The sequence below is a fragment of the Oncorhynchus mykiss genome, chromosome 13 (assembly GCF_013265735.2).
Source record: "Oncorhynchus mykiss isolate Arlee chromosome 13, USDA_OmykA_1.1, whole genome shotgun sequence".
In the NCBI taxonomy this organism is placed as follows: Eukaryota; Metazoa; Chordata; class Actinopteri; order Salmoniformes; family Salmonidae; genus Oncorhynchus; species Oncorhynchus mykiss.
In genome coordinates, this window is record NC_048577.1 from 51,700,804 (window position 1) to 51,715,458 (window position 14,655).

Consider the following 14,655-nt stretch of genomic DNA (forward strand, 5'->3'; position numbering starts at 1 on the left):
TTCCTCTCAAATATGAATTGTCTTCCATACTGATAAGATGACAGGAAAACTATACCTCCTCCTGGTCTTGCTGGGCCTCTGCAGTATGTTCTCAATCTAGCAATTTATTGGACCAAAGTATTTTACGAATAGAGATAATTCTTATATCCATTGAGTTAACATATTTGTGATTTATTGTCTTCATTCTCTTTTCTCTATTAGGGGTGTATAGTCAGAGTCTGGAGGCCATTCCCTCCAGTCCAGTCTTGAAAAAGCCTGCAGAACCTCTCAGCCTCTCCTGTAAGGGATCTGGCTTTACCTTTAGTAGCTACAACATGGCCTGGATACGTCAACCTGAAGGAAGAGCACTTGAATGGATAGGCATTATATGAAGTGATGCTGGTGGAACTGTATATACAAAAAGTGTTGAAGGACGGATAGAAGTCACAAGAGACAATTCTAACAGCATGGTGTATCTGAAGCTGTCTGGTCTGAGAGCAGAGGACTCTGCTGTGTATTACTATGCAAAAGAGACACAGTGGTGTGAGTGGAGGATCTGTACAAAAACCCCTCAGAGAATCTAACAAGCAGCAGAGTCAACAGAGGGCAGTAGAGCATCAGTACAGCAGAGTCAACAGAGGGCAGTAAAGCATCAGTACAGCAGAGTAAAAACTGCACACATTCCACTGAGAACCAAATCAACCAGTAAACCATAAACTGAACTGCTGTTAACATGAGCATTGTCCTACAGGCAAAAGTAGAGAGTTAGAAACATGGATGAAAGTGTCACTCCACAGTACATTCATTGACAATACAAAATGCAGAACCACATTATGGACCACTCAGAGTTTTGAGACATTGTAGGCAATCATATGCAAACATAGTACAGTATGTAATTTGGTATCAGCTATAATACATTATAAAACGGGTTGTTTGGATCCTGAATGCTCATTGGACGAGCAGCGTTCCAAGCCGTGCTGTGTTGGCCGTCACAGACATACCAATGCCCATCTGAAAATGTTCCATCTGAAAATGATCACTGCACCTCCATAACAATATCATGTTCATGTTGCTGTGCGAATCATCTCTTATATTTATCTCACCTCGCACTTTATTTCCCATTGCTTCTAGCCCAACATTTAGTTTGTTATAGCGGGGGTTAAAATAAGCCTTGCTGTCTGCCTATCAGACCTCAGAAGATTTGTTTAACTTTTGAAATTTAAATTCCCCTGTAGAGAGAAAGGTCACGTCCCCCTTTCAGATGTTGCATACATCAACCAATGGTTGCATGCCACGTCATCGGCTGTGTCATCGACTGACAGATTTCCATAGAGATCCTATTAAATGACTAATTCCTAATTCTATGCAGATTTCTATAACATACAATGTGGTTAGCTGATAGGTATTTTACCTATCAGGGCGTTGTAAGATTTGAAAGCCTCAGCAACACCTGGGCTAACGCTTTGGGTCGAACAACGCCAAATACCTGTCACTGTACTGAGCACATAGCACGCCCTCTTGTGCCTTATTGATTAATTACATCATCTATATACATGTATGCATAAACAAAAAAAGTACAGGGTATGTGAGGTGTTGAATCTCATTAAGCTGTGTTCATTCATGACAGAAAGTATAATCGTAAAATGGCCTTGTTGTTAAATTATTGATTTTGCTTAACTGCCCCATTGGAAACAGGTCCTGTGAATACTAATGTACTGTTTTTGTCACCCATGCCCTTTACGTATTGTTCTTAACTGACTTGCCTAGTTAAATAAAGGTAAAAAATAATATATATATATATATGCCATACGAGTCCACAATTAAATGAAATCATGAAGGTTATCAACATTTTGAAAATCATCATGTTCCCCACTGTTCCTCCAGTCATTGAGTCAGTTGCATATGTGTGTGATGAGTAGGCCCTGGAGGTTTTTCTGACTAAGTGAACTGACCAACTTTTTTCTGGTCAGGTCATGTGATAAAGGACAACTCCTGGCCCTAATTATGAGCCATAAATTGACCTCTGACCTCAGAGTCATCAGTCCCTCCCCCATGACATCATGATGTAAATCCAGATCCCTCAAGAGTTCATATATACACTTATGTTCTGCTGTTGACTTGTTGTCTTGTGTGGAGCAGCTGAGTTCATATCTCCACCCTCAGTATGACGGGAAAACTCTACCTTCTGCTGCTCTCTCTCTGTCTGACCTGTGAGTTCTGCTTGATTTTACTCCTTATCAACTTGTCTTAATGAGGAATGACGGAACTTTGACGTTAGTTTGTTACAACCTAATTTTTTTTACCCTCCTCTTCTACTGTATCTTTAACTTTCCATCAGCTTTAAATGGTCAGAGTATGGAGTCCATTCCCTCTGGTCCAGTCCTGAAAAAGCCTGGAGATACTCTCAGCCTCTCCTGTAAGGGAGATGGCTTTACATTTAGTAGCTATGGCATGCACTGGATACGACAACCTGCAGGAAAAGCACTGGACTGGATGGGATTAATCTACTCTGATGCCAGCAAAACGATCTATTCAAAAAATATTGAAGGACGTATAGAAGTCACCAGAGATAATTCTAACAGCGTGGTGTATCTGAAGCTCTCTGGTCTAAGAGCAGAGGACTCTGCTGTGTATTACTGTGCAAGAGAGGCACAGTGGTGTGAGTGAGTGGAGGATCTGTACAAAAAACCCCTCAGAGAATCTAACTGGCAGCAGAGTCAACAGAGGGCAGTAGAGCATCAGTACCGCAGAGTCAACAGAGGGCAGTAGAGCATCAGTACCGCAGAGTCAACAGAGGGCAGTAGAGCATCAGTACAACAGGGTCAACAGAGGGCAGTAGAGCATCAGTACAACAGAGTCAACAGAGGGCAGTAGAGCATCAGTACAACAGAGTCAACAGAGGGCAGTAGAGCATCAGTACAACAGAGTCAACAGAGGGCAGTAGAGCATCAGTACAACAGAGTCAACAGAGGGCAGTAGAGCATCAGTACAACAGAGTCAACAGAGGGCAGTAGAGCATCAGTACCGCAGAGTCAACAGAGGGCAGTAGAGCATCAGTACAATATAGTCACATCTACTGAAGTATAATATTCCCCTGAAAGACAAAACAACATAACTGCCTGTACATCAACACAAGGCACATACACTACATGACCAAAAGTATGTGGACACCTGCTCATCGAACATCTCATTCTGAAATCATGGGCATTAATGTGGAGTCGGTCCCCCCTTTACTGCTATAACAGCCTCCACTCTTCTGGGAAGGCTTTCCACTAGATGTTGGAACATTGCTGCAGGGTAATGCTTCCATTCAACAACAAGAGCATTGGTGTTGTTGGGCCCTGATGTTGGCCTGGCTCGCAGTCGACCTTCCAATTCATCCCAAAGGTGGGGCTAAGGTCAGGGCTCAGTGCAGGCCAGTCAATTTCTTCCACACTGATCTCAACAAACCATTTCTGTATGGACCTTGCTTTGTGTATGGGGGCATTGTCATGCTGAAACAGGAAAGGACCTTCCCCAAACTTTTGCCACAAAGTTGGAAGCACAGAATTGTCTAGAATGCCATTGTATGTTGTAGAGTTTTGATTTCCCTGCACTGGAACTAAGGGGCCTAGACCGACCATGAAAAACAGCCCCAGACAATTATTCTTCCTCCACCAAACTTTACAGTTGGCACCATGCATTGGGGCAGGTAGTGTTCTCCTGGCCTCCGCCGAGACCAGATTCGTCCGTCGGACTGCCAGATGGTGAAGTGTTATTCATCAACCAAGAGAACATGTTTCCACTGCTCCAGAGTTCAATGGCTGTGAGCATTTAACCACTCCAGTCGGTGCTTGGCATTGCGCATGGTGATCTTAAGCTCCAGGCGGACAGTTCTTGCGCTGACATTGCTTCCAGAGGCAGTTTATAACTAGGTAGTGAATGTTTTAACCGAGGAAAGACGATCGGTGGTACCTTTCTCTGAGCTTGTGTGGCCTACCACTTTACGGCTGAGCCGTTGTTGCTCCTAGATGTTTCCACTTAACAATACAATAACAGCACTTACAGTTGACAGTGGGCAGCTCTAGCAGGGCAGAAATATGAGGAACTGACTTGTTGGAAAGGAGGCATCTTATGACAGTGCCACATTGAAAGTCACTGAGCTCTTCATTAAGGCCTTTCTACTGCCACTGTTTGTCTATGGAGTCTGCTCCTCTGTGTTGTTCCCTGTAGTAGCATTCTTTGACGTGTCGTGTTTATCTCCAGATGCTGTCCCTGTTCCATTGTGTGTCCATCTGTATTAACTGGTTCACTCCCTGTACCTGCTTTTCATCTCCTGTGTTGGGCCTTACAGAATGCTACTCCCATCACAAGAAGCATCAGGGAGTATTTTAGGGTTTTGTTTTTTGGTGAAGTTGGACCTGGGGGCTGCCACCGATGGAACTGGGGATGCCTAAGCTGGCTCGTTGGGCTGTCATGCCCTAGCTGACTGGAGAGGTTTCCTTGTCCCGGTTGACTCGGCAGGATCCCATTCCACGTCATGCTTCAGCCGGCTCGTTTGGCTCCTATGCCTCAGCCGGCCCATGAGTTTTCTTGTTTTGTTGGTGACGTCGGGCTTGGATTCCGCCTCCGATGGAACCGGGGGTGTCTAAGCTGGCTCGTCGAGCTGTCACGCCTGTTCCCGCATCCCCTCCCTGCTCGAGGGCGCCAGGCTACCCGTCATTATATGCACCTATTACCATAATTGATCGCAGCTGCGGTCATTGGACTCACCTGGACTCCCTTACTTTGTTCATTTCTCCTGCATTTATGTCTGCTCCTCTGTGTTGCTCCCTGTAGTAGCATTGTTTGTTGTGTTGTGTTTATGTCCAGACGCTGTTCTTGGTCCGTTGCATGTCCGTCTACAAGGCTCCTTTTTCTCCAATTCCTATCTGAATGACGTGCCCAAAGTAAACTGCCTGTTACTCAGGCCCTGAAGCCAGGATATGCATATAGTTGGTACCATTCGACAGAAAACACTTTGAAGTTTGTAGAAATGTTAAAATGATGTAGGAGAGTATAAAACAATAGACATGGTAGGAGAAAATCCAAAGAAAAACCAACCAGAAATGTATTTTTGAGAGAGACTATGCCCTTCCAATGGCCAGTATAAGGTGAATACTCAATTCTACTTCCCAGGATGCGGGACACCTAGGCTTAAAATAAGTTAAGGGCTAGGCGTCCCGTTAGCGGGACAACGTCCGGTGAAACTGGAGGGTGCGCAATTCAAATAAATAATTACAAAAATTATGGAAATTAAACATTTAGGTACATACAAGTGTTTTATATCGGTTGAAAGATTACAATTGTGCTAATCTAACTGCACTGTCCGATTTACAGTAGCCATTACAGTGAAAGCATGCCATGCGATTGTGTGAGGACGGCGCCCCACATCAAAATATTTTTCCACAGGTTTCATAAATTCACAAATAGCGATTAAATATTAACTTACTTTTTGAAAATCTTCCTGATTTGTCATCCAAAGGGTCCCAGCTATAACATATAGTGTTGTTTCGTTTTGTTAGATGAAATCCTTCTTTATATCCCAAAAAGTCAGTTTAGTTGGCACCATCGATTTGGTAAACCACTCGTTCAACTTTCAGAGAAAGGAATCTGAAAATCTAACGCTAAACTTTGTTAAAACAAGTCAAAATACTTTTCTATTGACTCCTCAGATATCCTAAAATGTAATCAAACTATAATATTTCTTACCGAAGGAGCTAACGCTAGCAGGGGCTACACAAAACGCTGAAATAAAATATAAAATATGCATTACCTTTGACGAGCTTCTTTTGTTGGCACTCCAATAGGTCCCATAAACATCACAATTGGTCCTTTTGTACGATTAATTCCGTCAATATATATCGAAAATGTCAATTTATAAAGTGTGTTTGATCCGTAAAAAAACAGTTTAGAAAAACGCAACGTCAGTACAAAATATTTCAAAAGTTGCCTATAAACTTTGCCAAAATATTTCAAACTACTTTGTAATACAACGTTAGGTATTTTTAAAAGTTAATAATCGATCAAATTGTAGACGGGGCAATCTGTATTCAATACATGAACGAAAAGAAAAAAGCTCTGCTCTTCACGTCTTGCGCAACTCACAAAAGTGTCCCCTGTTCCGAGGTGGCCTACTTCCTGATAAGACAAAGGAATAACCTCAGCCATATTCCAAACACTGGCGACATCGTGTGGAAGCGGTAGGAACTGAAAATAGGTTCCTATTAAATATTCAATGGCAAAGACAATAAAGGGAAGGGAGATGGGAAAAGAAAAACAATTCTAAACAGTTAGTCCTCTGGGTTTTGCCTGCTACATAAGTGGTGTTATACTCACAGACATGATTCAAACAGTTTTAGAAACTTCAGGGTGTTTTCTATCCAAATCTATGAATAATATGCATATCTTATATTCTTAGCATGAGTAGCAGGAAGTTGAAATTGGGCACGCTATTTATCCAAAAGTGAAAATTCTGCCCCCTAGCATAACACAACGTTAACTATTCATGGAAATCGCAAATGAAATGAAATAAATATATTGGCTCACAAGCTTAGCCTTTTGTTAACAACACTGTCATCTCAGATTTTCAAAAAATGCTTTTCAACCATAGCTACACAAGCATTTGTGTAAGATTATTGACAGCTAGCATAGCATTAAGCCTAGCATTCAGCAGGCAACATTTTCACAAAAACAAGAAAAGCATTCAAATAAAATAATTTACCTTTGAAGAACTTCGGATGTTTTCAATGAGGAGACTCTCAGTTAGATGGCAAATGTTCAGTTTTTCCAAAAAGATTATTTGTGTAGGAGAAATCGCTCCGTTTTGTTCATCACGTTTGGCTAAGAAAAAAACCCGAAAATTCAGTCATTACAACGGCAAACTTTTTTCCAAATTAACTCCATAATATCGACAGAAACATGGCAAACGTTGTTTAGAATCAATCCTCAAGGTGTTTTTCACATATCTATTCGATGATAAATCACTCGTGGCAGTTTGGTTTCTCCTCTGTTCAAAATGGAAAAATGCGCGCACCTGGAGATTACGCAATAGTTTCGACGGAGGACACCGAGCGGACACCAACTCAATATTCCAATGATATGCCTACAAATACGTCACAATGCTGCAAACACCTTGGGGAAACGACAGAAAGTGTAGGCTCATTCCTGGTGCATTCACAGCCATATAAGGAGACATTGGAACACAGCGCATTCAAAATCTGGCTCACTTCCTGTATGAAATTTCATCTTGGTTTCGCCTGTAGCATTAGTTCTGTGGCACTCACAGACAATATCTTTGCAGTTTTGGAAACGTCAGTGTTTTCTTTCCAAAGCTGTCAATTATATGCATAGTCGAGCATCTTTTACGAAAAGAGCATACCATGCAATAATCTGAGACGGCGCTAAGACGTAACAATATTTCTCCGCCATGTTGGAGTCAACAGAAATACGAAATTACAAAATACGTTTCTATTGATTTCTCAGATACCCTAAAATGTAATCAAGCTGTAATATTTCTTAACCTGTTACGGCTGCAGTCCCGATACCGGGATTGATATGACAACTACCAGTGATGCAATTGCAACAAATAATCTGCTCAGACCCCAACCAAGAACATCAAAAGTCGTGCTATAAATTCACAGACAACACAAAGATTCCTTGATGTCCTTCCAGATTCCCTCTGTCTACCCAAGGACGCCAGAAGACAAAAATCAGTTAACCACCTAACTGAGGAACTCAATTTAACCTTGCGCAATACCCTAGATGCAGTTGCACCTTTAAAAACTAAAAACATTTCTCATAAGAAACTAGCTCCCTGGTACACAGAAAATACCCGAGCTCTGAAGCAAGCTTCCAGAAAATTGGAATGGAAATGGCGCCACACCAAACTGGAAGTCTTCTGACTAGCTTGGAAAGACAGTACTGTGCAGTACCGAAGAGCCCTTACTGCTGCTCGAGCATCCTATTTTTCTAACTTAATTGAGGAAAATAAGAACAATCCGAAATTCCTTTTTGATACTGTCGCAAAGCTAACTAAAAAGCAGCATTCCCCAAGAGAGGATGACTTTCACTTTAGCAGTGATAAATTCATGAACTTCTTTGAGGAAAAGATTATGATTATTAGAAAGCAAATTACGGACTCCTCTATAAATCTGCGTATTCCTTCAAAGCTCAGTTGTCCTGAGTCTGCACAACTCTGCCAGGACCTAGGATCAAGAGAGACGCTCAAGTGTTTTAGTACTATATCTCTTGACACAATGATGAAAATAATCATGGCCTCTAAACCTTCAAGCTGCATACTGGACCCTATTCCAACTAAACTACTGAAAGAGCTGCTTCCTGTGCTTGGCCCTCCTATGTTGAACATAATAAACGGCTCTCTATCCACCGGATTTGTACCAAACTCACATAAAGTGGCAGTAATAAAGCCTCTCTTGAAAAAGCCAAACCTTGACCCAGAAAATATAAAAAAAACTATCGGCCTATATCGAATCTTCCATTCCTCTCAAATTTTTTTGAAAAGGCTGTTGCGCAGCTACTCACTGCCTTCCTGAAGACAAACAATGTATACGAAATGCTTCAGTCTGGTTTTAGACCCCATCATAGCACTGAGACGGCACTTGTGAAGGTGGTAAATTACATTTTAATGGCATCGGACCGAGGCTCTGCATCTGTCCTCGTGCTCCTAGACCTTAGTGCTGCTTTTGATACCATCGATCACCACATTCTTTTGGAGAGATTGGAAACCCAAATTGGTCTACACGGACAAGTTCTGGCCTGGTTTAGATCTTATCTGTCGGAAAGATATCAGTTTGTCTCTGTGAATGGTTTGTCCTCTGACAAATCAACTGTAAATTTCAGTGTTCCTCAAGGTTCCGTTTTAGGACCACTATTGTTTTCACTATATATTTTTACCTCTTGGGGATGTTATTCGAAAACATAATGTTAACTTTCACTGCTATGCGGATGACACACAGCTGTACATTTCAATGAAACATGGTGAAGCCCCAAAATTGCCCTTGCTAGAAGCATGTGTTTCAGACATAAGGAAGTGGATGGCTGCAAACTTTCTACTTTTAAACTCGGACAAAACAGAGATGCTTGTTCTAGGTCCCAAGAAACAAAGAGATCTTCTGTTGAATCTGACAATTAATCTTAATGGTTGTACAGTCGTCTCAAATAAAACTGTGAAGGACCTCGGCGTTACTCTGGACCCTGATCTCTCTTTTGAAGAACATATCAAGACCATTTCAAGGACAGCTTTTTTCCATCTACGTAACATTGCAAAAATCAGAAACTTTGTCCAAAAATGATGCAGAAAAATGTATCCATGCTTTTGTCACTTCTAGGTTAGACTACTGCAATGCTCTACTTTCCGGCTACCCGGATAAAGCACTAAATAAACTTCAGTTAGTGCTAAATACGGCTGCTAGAATCCTGACTAGAACCAAAAAATGTGATCATATTACTCCAGTGCTAGCCTCTCTACACTGGCTTCCTGTCAAAGCAAGGGCTGATTTCAAGGTTTTACTGCTAACCTACAAAGCATTACATGGGCTTGCTCCTAACTATCTCTCTGATTTGGTCCTGCCGTACATAACTACACATACGCTACGGTCACAAGACGCAGGCCTCCTAATTGTCCCTAGAATTTCTAAGCAAACAGCTGGAGGCAGGGCTTTCTCCTATAGAGCTCCATTTTTATGGAACGGTCTGCCTACCCATGTTAGAGACGCAAACTCGGTCTCAACCTTTAAGTCTTTACTGAAGACTCATCTCTTCAGTGGGTCATAGGATTGAGTGTAGTCTGGCCCAGGAGTGGGAGGGTGAACGGAAAGGCTCTGGAGCAACGAACCGCCCTTGCTGTCTCTGCCTGGCCGGTTCCCCTCTTTCCACTGGGATTCTCTGCCTCTAACCCTATTACAGGGGCTGAGTCACTGGCTTACTGGGGCTCTCTCATGCCGTCCCTGGAGGGGGTGCGTCACCTGAGTGGGTTGATTCACTGATGTGCCCCCCCCCCCCCGTGGGTTGTGCCGTGGCGGAGGTCTTTGTGGGCTATACTCAGCCTTGTCTCAGGATGGTAAGTTGGTGGTTGAAGATATCCCTCTAGTGGTGTTGGGGCTGTGCTTTGGCAAAGTGGGTGGGGTTATATCCTTCCTGTTTGGCCCTGTCCGGGGGTGTCTCCTGACCCCTCCTGTCTCAGCCTCCAGTCTTTATGCTGCAGTAGTTTATGTGTCGGGGGGCTAGGGTCAGTTTGTTATATCTGGAGTACTTCTCCTGTCCTATTCGGTGTCCTGTGTGAATCTAAGTGTGCGTTCTCTAATGCTCTCCTTCTCTCTTTCTTTCTCTCTCTCGGAAGACCTGAGCCCTAGGACCATGCCCCAGGACTACCTGACATGATGACCCCTTGCTGTCCCCAGTTCACCTGGCCGTGCTGCTGCTCCAGTTTCAACTGTTCTGCCTTATTATTATTCGACCATGCTGGTCATTTATGAACATTTGAACATCTTGGCCATGTTCTGTTATAATCTCCACCCGGCACAGCCAGAAGAGGACTGGCTACCCCACATAGCCTGGTTCCTCTCTAGGTTTCTTCCTAGGTTTTGGCCTTTCTAAGGAGTTTTTCCTAGCCACCGTGCTTCTACACCTGCATTGCTTGCTGTTTGGGGTTTTAGGCTGGGTTTCTGTACAGCACTTTGAGATATCAGCTGATGTACAAAGGGCTATATAAATAAATTTGATTTGATTTGATTTGATTTAACCAGGTATGCTAGTTGAGAACAAGTTCTCATTTACAACTGCGACCTGGCCAAGATAAAGCATAGCAGTGTGAACAGACAACAACACAGAGTTACACAGGGAGTAAACAATAAACAAGTCAATAACACAGTAGAAAGAGTCTATATACACTGTGTGCAAACGGCATGAGGAGGTAGGCGAATAATTACAATTTAGCAGATTAACACTGGAGTGATAAATGATCAGATGGTCATGTGCAGGTAGAGATACTGGTGTGCAAAAGAGCAGAAAAGTAAATAAATAAAAACATTATAGGGATGAGGTAGGTAAATTGGGTGGGCTATTTACCGATGGACTATGTACAGCTGCAGCGATCGGTTAGCTGCTCAGATAGCAGATGTTTAAAGTTGATGAGGGAGATAAAAGTCTCCAACTTCAGCGATTTTTGCAATTTGTTCCAGTCACAGGCAGCAGAGAACTGGAAGGAAAGGCGGCCAAATGAGGTGTTGGCTTTAGGGATGATCAGTGAGATACAATTGCTGGAGAGCGTGCCATCTTGACCAGTGAACTGAGATAAGGCGGAGCTTTACCTAGCATGGACTTGTAGATGACCTGGAGCCAGTGGGTCTGGCGCCGAATATGTAGCGAGGGCCAGCCGATTAGAGCATACAGGTCGCAGTGGTGAGTGGTATAAGGTGCTTTAGTAACAAAACAGATGGCACTGTGATAAACTGCATCCAGTTTGCTGAGTAGAGTTTTGGAATCTATTTTGTAGATGACTTTGCCGAAGTCGTTTTACTAGGGTAAGTTTGGCAGCGTGAGTGAAGGAGGCTTTGTTGCGAAAAGAAAGCCGACTCTAGATTTGATTTTAGATTGGAGATGTTTGATATGAGTCTGGAAGGAGAGTTTACAGTCTAGCCAGCCACCTAGGTACTTATAGATGTCCACATATTCTAGGTCGGAACCATCCAGGGTAGTGATGCTAGTCGGGCGTGCGGGTGCAGGCAGCGAACGGTTGAAAAGCATGCATTTGGTTTTACTAGCGTTTAAGAGCAGTTGGAGGCCATGGAAGGAGTGTTGTATGGCATTGAAGGTCGTTTGGAGGTTAGATAGCACAGTGTCCAAGGAAGGGCCAGAAATATACAGAATGGTGTCGTCTGCGTAGAGGTGGATCAGGGAATCGCCCGCAGCAAGAGCAACATCATTGATATACACAGAGAAAAGAGTCGGCCCGAGAATTGAACCCTGTGGCACCCCCATAGAGACTGCCAGAGGTCCGGTCAACATGCCCTCCGATTTGACACACTGAACTCTGTCTGCAAAGTAGTTGGTGAACCAGGCAAGGCAGTCATTAGAAAAACTGAGTCTACTGAGTCTGCCGATAAGAATATGGTGATTGACAGAGTCGAAAGCCTTGGCCAGGTCTTAAAATGAATGCACTTACTGTCACTCTGGATAAGAGCGTCTGCTAAATTACTAAAATGTAAATGTTTTACATACAGGTCTCATATTACTGTATGTAATATTTAATTTTAAATATTAATGTCTAAATGTATCATTTTAACAGTTCTTTATAAAAAATGTAGTCTGTTACATTTGACTGTGTAAAAACTAGCAGTACTACTTATTTACATTCCTGAAATAAAGTTGGTAAGTGGTACTGTAGACTCACTGAAGATCCCTTCTAGTTATGGCAGCTCTAGCAGTACAGTGTTTGATTGTATGATAGGACTCCTTAAATTAAATACAACAGAGATGCTTCACCACATCAAATTTGTAAATGAATACAAGCCCGTCGTTGGTGGGGCTGGAAATGTATATCTGAGTTGATTGTCAATTACACTCCTGATATGACTTGATGGTATTCTAATTGATGTCTATCAAAGGTTCAATGAACTCATTCATGATCCAACACTTTAATGTTTTAATCATTCACATGATGAAGGTGGCCAGTACCGAACAAGAAGATCTAAGCTCTATAGTGTCAACAAGACACGTAAGTGTTATGATATAAATACACATATATGCACCAATATAAAGACTGGGGACAATTCACACTATTGAGTTGTGATACAAAAAATATTAGCAGAGTGTAAAGCTCATTGTATCACAGTCCTGTCTAACATTATCCTCCAGTATAAGTCTTATTACATGGAGAACACACTAGAGTATTTATAGCTTGCACAGTTATTACATATTGTTTCCCTACTGATATTTCCATTAATAATATATATCCTCTCCTTATGCAAATTTCACTGAGCCCCTCTTCCTTTCTCTCCCTCTCCCTCCTCCTTATATAAAAACCTCTGTATCTGTGAGTCCTAGTACGTCCTTCTGAGTCCTGGAGAGTAGAGAAGAGCAGCTCCCACCTGTTGAACTTCAACACAAACCATGTTCCCTGCATCTCTACTGCTGATGCTGGCAGCTGCCTCCTGTGAGTTCCTGATTGTATTCTGATCACTGTAACTTGTGTTGCTGTGATACTGATGTGACTCCTTGATTGATCTGACCTGTCATTCCACTTCCTCCTCAGGTGTCCACTGTCAGGTCGTACTCACACAGGCTGAACAGTCAGTCCAGGGGACTCCTGCAGGATCCCTCAAACTCACATGTGCCTGTAGTGGATTCACTCTAAGCAGCACTAATATGCACTGGATCCGCCAAGCACCTGGAAAAGGACTTGAATGGATCATTTACTATTATTCTGACAGTTACAAGAGCAATGCCCCTGTAGTACAGGGCCGATTCACTGCATCAAAGGACAGCAGTAATTTATATCTGCACATGAGCCAGTTGAAGCCAGAGGACTCTGCAGTGTATTACTGTGCTAGAGACTCACTATGGTTAAACTAATGAGAATAGCTGTACAAAAACAATCTGGTAGAGAAAGGAAGGATGTGTACAAACACACGACAAGGGGATACATGAGGAACAATTCTAATGATGTATCAAATAATAACACAATGATACACCTGTTAAATACATGGTGCAAGTGTTGTTGATGCACCAACAGGGGGCACTCTCTCTCCATATGATTAAAATAAAGACCAGTACTGATGTAGACTCTGATAATTAATTTTATTGGAAGAAAAAAGTATAATTTGGATGTTGATTCTAAATAGTTTAGTTTGTCAAAACAAAAGTAGTGTCTTAAATATGTTTCATCCACCACAAGTATGAAATAATGCTGTAAATGTAGTGTTTCATATTTACCCCTCCCCCACCTCCCCCCATTCAAAAAGATGACAGAGAGGGTCTCTGAGTTATCAGAATGTAAAGGTTGTGTCCAGTAATAGTGGAGATGGTCCTGCAGTGTTTCTAAGCCTCTTATACATCCCCTCCCCTTTTATGTCAATGCAAACCTGGTTCTCTCCCTACTTAAACTGTATCTGTCTGTCCTAGTTCATCCCACTAAGTCCTGGAAAGTAGAGAAGAGCAGCTCCCACCAGTTCAGCTTCAACACACACAATGTCCCCTGCATCTCTGCTGCTGCTGGCAGCTGCCTCCTGTGAGTCTCTAGGGATTTTGGAGGAAAGACAAAACAAAGAAAATTGCCTGTAGTATAAAACTGGCTGCAACACAACTACAAGACTTGATATAGTTTAAGTGTAACATGTTGCTATTTTGTGTATTTGACATTGTTCATTATTTTCTTTCTCAGGTGTACAGAGTTATTTTTAACTCACTCAGCCAATCTCTATGACTGTCCAGCCAGGTCAACCACTGACCATCTCCTGTAAGGTCTCATATTCAGTTACTACTGTTACTACATTCTGGATTCGACAGCCTGCTGGGAAAACATTGTAGTGGATTGGATATATAAATAATGCTGGAGACACAGCTTATAAAGATTCACTGAAAAACAGCATCACATTATTTTCAAAAGGAGTCTGCAGACTGAAGATACAGCTGTGTATT

The 14,655-nt window shown here is 42.4% G+C and overlaps 1 gene segment (V, D, J or C); it reads left to right on the forward strand.

The window, feature by feature from the left end:
• Window positions 1-12,978: 12,978 nt before the first annotated feature.
• On the forward strand, window positions 12,979-13,605 carry LOC110486752. The segment is given in 2 exon segments: window positions 12,979-13,171; window positions 13,271-13,605. Coding segments are annotated over 2 exon segments (363 nt in total).
• Window positions 13,606-14,655: the final 1,050 nt, after the last annotated feature.